Source organism: Poecilia reticulata, linkage group LG10 (assembly GCF_000633615.1).
Source record: "Poecilia reticulata strain Guanapo linkage group LG10, Guppy_female_1.0+MT, whole genome shotgun sequence".
NCBI classification, from domain to species: domain Eukaryota; kingdom Metazoa; phylum Chordata; class Actinopteri; order Cyprinodontiformes; family Poeciliidae; genus Poecilia; species Poecilia reticulata.
Genome location: NC_024340.1, coordinates 13040067 through 13046046, shown reverse-complemented (window position 1 = coordinate 13046046; position 5980 = coordinate 13040067). Strand labels below are relative to the sequence as shown.

General features: G+C 36.3%; 1 protein-coding gene across 1 annotated transcript in view; it reads left to right on the top strand.

The window, feature by feature from the left end:
• Positions 1-857, top strand: part of LOC108166619 (putative threonylcarbamoyl-AMP synthase) — a 13086-nt gene extending 12229 nt beyond the window's left edge. The window contains exons 2-4 of the mRNA XM_017307016.1: positions 11-176; positions 601-695; positions 772-857. Coding sequence (XP_017162505.1) covers positions 11-176; positions 601-695; positions 772-857 — 347 coding nt within the window. The remainder of the gene's footprint in view (positions 1-10; positions 177-600; positions 696-771) is intronic.
• The last annotated feature ends 5123 nt before the right edge of the window (positions 858-5980 follow it).

Sequence of the window (5980 nt, the reverse complement as noted above, 5' to 3'; positions counted from 1 at the left end):
TCTTCTGCAGGAGTTGGAGCAGCTTACGACCGCGTTGGCACCAGGGACAGCATCATGATCCGTGTTCCTGACCACACCGTGACGTGCCACTTGTGTGACATAACTGGACCCCTCGCTATTACGTCTGCCAATCCCAGTGGAGAACCAGACAGCACCCACCACAGCATGGTCATCAAGTAAGATACTCTTTTTAATATAGCCAGTGTGCTTTGCTTTTCTAAACAACATTGACATTTCACACAAAACTTCACTTTAGTAGCTTTAGTTTAGTTTTATTTGTCTTCTTCCAGTACACTTTATTGTAGGTGTTTGGTATTAATACGGAACTCTATAACTTTTATGTTAATATTCAAAAATTTTTCCTGACTTGTGGGACATTTCAGGCAGCTTTACATGCCAGTTTTGTCACAGTGACTTGACAATTTGTAGATTATGTGTCCTTAATATGCTTTCAGCATTTTTATGAGACAGAGCTTATCTTCACTGGAGTTTTTCAGTGATTAATTCATTTCCTCTATGAATCATACATATTTTTATGCAACTGAAAGTGACGGTCCATCAGACCTTTAATTGTGTGAAATACTTTTTGATGTACTGCAGTCGACTGGGGCACAAGATCCAGGGGGTCCTCTGTGACGGTGACTCAAATCAGGTTGTTGCCTCCACTGTGGTCAACTGTCTGAGGATTGATGAAGGTGAAACTCACAGCAGTTCCGAATTTATGTGTTTCAGATTAGCTTTTTTCATGACTAACACAAACTGTTTCCACAGGAATCATCGGCATTGTCAGGGAGGGCTGCGTTCCTGCAGCAAAGGTTCATCAGATCTTTGACAGAGTGAAAGGCTCTATGTTGTGAAGATCAATTTCTGAAAGGTTTTACTTTACTTTGACAAGTTCAACTGTTTTTTAGTTATGTTTTTGTTCAATTTCTATGTAACCTTATGTGAGTTTAGAGCATTTTACAATGAAATATTGGACAGCTGTTCTGCATTGTTACTCCAAGTGATGTTAAGCTATGTATAAAATATATAGAAAAATAAATAACTAAATAAAAGAAGTTTGGCATTTTGCTTTTTTTTTCTTTGAATAAAAATGTATACAATTACAATATTTTCAAAACAAATATAATAGGGTTGCCACTTGTCATAAATGAATATAAGGGACCGCCAACATAGCTTCTGTGTGCCATGACCACCAATACCCGAGTTGCCCGACTCTCATAGTGTGTTGAATGCTTTATTTTATCCTGGTGATTTTGTTTTTTTTGTAAAGGCAAGATCAAGAAAGCAATCATTTATGCATATACAGTGGAGAATGAGAGTATCCAAAAATGTAATCCAGTAAGAGCAGCACTACTTCAACACATCTTTACTAAAGTACTGTAGAAGTGAAAARAAATAGTCCAAGAATTTACTTAAAATTTAATCGAGTTAAAGTTAAAAAGGTATTTGGTTGAAAAAAAAAGCAACTGTGTGAAACACAGAAACAAAGTAAGAAACATAGGATACAGTATCAATTCTCCAGCCTGAAAAGTTTCTCCAGGTTACCTGATACCTGGTCACCCCTGTGGCACACACATGCTGGGCAGGAATCAGCAAGCCACAGAAACACCAAAGATGTAGTTCACAGAAGTGAAATCCTTATGGTTCCCCTATATCTCTATGAGATAATTGGTGTGAGCTAATATGACCAGTCACACCAATAAACCAGTCTCACACTGCCTCCCTTCACTATCTTGACCTTCTCGGGAATTGAGAAGGTCATCATCACACATAAACACTGTTCGGAAGAAGGCCCAGCAAAGAATGGACTTCCAGCGGCTTCTGGTCAACCTCTACATTATTCACTGTCTTGTGTTTGTCCATCACTGTGTTTTGTGGTTTGGCTCATCAACAAAACAGAACAGGTCCAGAACTGCAACAAACAATTAGATCTGAAGAGAGGATCTTCAGGACTGACWTCACCTCCATCCAGGACTGAAACAGCTTTTGGGTCAGGAAAAGGGCAATAAAAATCTGTGGTGATCCCACACATCCTGGACACAGACAATTTAGACTTTCTTCATCAGGTCACTGCCACAGAGCTATTTACAAAACCCTGCCACCACATAAACAGTTTCTTTCCCCAGGCTGCCTCTTTAAGGAAGAACTAACACTCAGAGTGCCAAGATCAATATGCATATTTGCACAAACTCAACCTGCACCAACTTCCTCTTCTGTCAAAACACTGTATATAGACATATTAACAAGGACTATTTATTTCCTCTTTTTGATTTAATTACAGTTGCCTGGTTTGTTTGTGTTCACAAACTTGCARAAACTTGTTGAATACCATACCATATCATACCAACTTTATTTATRAAACACTTTAAAACAACCACAGCTGATACAAAGTGCTGTACATTAAAACACAACAATAAAAAAATAAAAACTTACAGTTTAAAAACAAACAAACAAACAAACAAACATACAATTTAAAACTAGATCCTGCTGGAGTTGAAAGCCAAGTAAAATAGATGGGGTTTAAGACGAGCTTTAAAAGTGGACAGTGAAGGGGCCTCTCTAACCTGCAAAATAAAATTGTAACTGATTCAAATATTATTTGCTGCACTTAAAGTGTTTAAAAATGATGACAATCCCTGAGAGTAACAACTTTTCTTGGGGTGGAATCAAACAAAAATCACATACTTTGATGATAATAGAGAAAATGACATTYATGTTCCAATATTGTAAGAGGTAATGCTAAAATTAAATAAATATACTAAAAGTTAAGACAAAGAAAACTGTCTTGTTGTTTCGCAGGCATTTATTCCATTGTTTCTGAATCACAATTTTGGTTTTGACAAATGACATGTTTGATTTTCATTCACTGAAATAGACGTGTATTTTTTTTAGTTGTAAGAAATAAAGCAACTCAGTGGAAAACTGTTTTTAAGATGTAAGAAAGACATCAGCACTCATTTGGAAACATTAATATTAATACTCAACTCATAGGGGCTTTCGCTGTGACAAATRATTACTCACCGTTTMGCTGTGGACACATGAGCATTGCTGCTTCTGCCATGATCTACCTCAGCCTTCATTTCAATGTAAATCGAGCCGGAAATGGCCACCAGGATACAATCTACAAATTATGAAAAAATGTTCAATGTGTGTAATGTCACATTTCCACCTCAGCTTACATAATTTTAAATTATTTATTCTCCTATTTTTTGTTAGATAGTTCATTAGGACTCATTGAAAGACACTGCTCAAAACACATTCTGTGAATATCGACTAACTAACATAATTGAATAACACAGATATTTGTTAAACATTAACAATAAACACACATAAAGGAAGAAGAGAATCGCAAGAGTAAGGAAATAACCCTATTTAAACATTAAAGGTCCACTATCATGCAAAATTTTTAAGAATTTACAGGCTGGGAATCGACAGGTTCGATTCCCAGCCTGGCAACCTTTGCTGCATGTCTTCCCCTTCTCTCATTATCCACTTTCCTATCAATTCACTATCAAATAAAGGCCACTAGAGCCAATAAAACCTTTTTTTAAAAAAAGAACAGTTAAATATCTGTATTTTTTCATCTCTAATCTTTTGACATTTTCTATATAAAATCAAATCAATTGAAAGTCTATGATGGGAAATTGTTATAATGTTTCTCAACGTGTTCAGTTTTGTGTGCCTTTAGCATGTGTCAGTTCCACAGGTGAATGGGCTTGTTGTTTTCACGGTGCTTCCCAAAGGCAAAACCTAAAAATAGGACACACGTTGTTGTAGTGTAATGCAGAAATCTTTTGTAAAACCTTTAAGATGACAGATCAGCTAGTGAGGTTGCAAATGTTAATGCATGGCTGGCCTGTAACTTTTAGATTCAAGTAAAACTGCAGTTTTAAAAAGCACATGAATTTTCTGACAAATCACAGAGTGTAAAATAATCAAATGACTGCAAGAAAACTTGAAGTCAGATTTTGTCTTTTAGTTCTCATCCTAAGTAGAATGAAGACTATCTTTCTCCTCTTTATTTTTCCAAGTTGAATTTTTTTTTTTTTTGCGAACATTTCCAACATGGCTTCAACTTCACTAAGTGAGTAATTGACATGCCTGGTTTCAGACACTTGTAGATAGATTTTAATTAATTTTGAATTTGGTAATGATCAGATCATTTGCATATCATAATTGTCAGAAAGTGTATGTTCTTGAAATATATTTAAAAGTAAGATAACTGCTTACAAAAGGCAGATTATGTAACATATTTAAGAAAACCCACTGGGCGTTTGTTTGTTGTCCCGTTGAACCATCATTTCCCTGAAATGCTCTTAAGTGTTTGACTTTTTTTCCTGATCACAGGTCATGACAAAAGAACANTAGTGTGTTAAGCCTGATTTTCCACAGTTTTCTGAGAACAAAGAGGTTTGTGTTGCTCTTTCCTGCTGACTTTTCATTCTCTTGTCTCCCTCTAGATGCTGCTGCTCATTACTGCAACATACATATCTGTCAGTATGCTCCTCTCACTTTAGACTTCACTCCGCCGTAAAAAAAAAAACCCTTGAATTACGATGAATTCTTKTTTTCTGAAAATAGCCTTCATTTTAACATTCTTTTGCTCACATCACTAAACTAATAAAATTGTTTAAACGCATGAAGACTCATTAGTTTGAGCACAACCTGAATGCAAGCTTCATTCAGTAACAAACAAAATGTTTTCATTTTGTGATTCCATCCATCTCAATTTGAGTTGTTCCAGGATTTGCTGCTGTGTGTATTTGTGKKTTTTTTGCATAATTTTACTGTCTGATTTGCAGCAGTGTAACAAATTGTAGTTATATTGGAACTACATTTTGGGAAGTACAGATTCTCCACCTGATGGTGCAGTTCTCCGTCTTGTTGAGATTTGTTTTTAGGTAATTAATATTCATATACTGTAAGATGAAAAATATCCATCCATCCAGCGTCTTTAATYATTTACCCTGGGGAGAATCGCTGAGATCTAATATTTCAGTTAAACAGAACAAGCTGAACCAAGTTCATGGTGTTAGAAAATATAATTTATGTCAACTAATCTATAATGGCTTGTAAATAAGTGTAATATCTGCCACTTTTTCAAGCACAGAGAATGATTCTCTTTCAAGACGTTTTGGAGAGGGGCATTTTTTTCCTGATGATCCAGCCATTAATTCGTCCTCTTTTTCTCCTGTCCTTGAAGGGTCTCAAAGGGACTGGTTGCTTCATCAACATAAAGAGGTAGATACAGGAAAGCACACCAGGCCAGTTTTATGTTTAAGACATATGATTTATATGATCATATTCAGAGAAGAGTGATGAACTGAACTGAGGCAAAACGAAAGAGACAGCTCCACATACTGCAAAGAATGCAGAAGAAAATATAAATACTATAACAAAGTGTTATGACAGCAGTTGTTTGCATATAACTCTGTGGTTTATTGATAGATTTTTGTGATCCATTTATCTTTCTTATATTTGACAACATATTTTTACACAGCAGTATGATGTACACAAATAGATATATCAGCTTACAAGAACTCCAGAAAAAGAACATTTTTGCAAATGTAACTCTCAAACAGAATAATTTGAAGTACAGAATATATACAATTTAATGAAGCACGAAGATGATAAAATGTACAAATAAGTGTTTATTGGTGACAATGAAACTCATCATATATATTAAATATATTTGCAATATATCTTCATTGCAGCTGTGAGAGCAAGTSCTGGCAGTCGTCAAGTCTGTCCAGCTCGTCCACCGCCTCGATCAGCCGCTCAACCTTCGCTGATGGAAGCACCACCTCTGCGTTGTTCCTGAAYTTCTTCCTCAGGCTCTCGTTGGTCAGCGGGTTGCGCCAGTGGCCGTAGAAGGTATCACAGCGTCCCTTCAGAATGTCTCCTCCCACAAGCGTCACCTGGACCTCCCCGTACATCACGTTGAAGTTTGCGGGGTTGTCGTGGGGATGCTCCAACC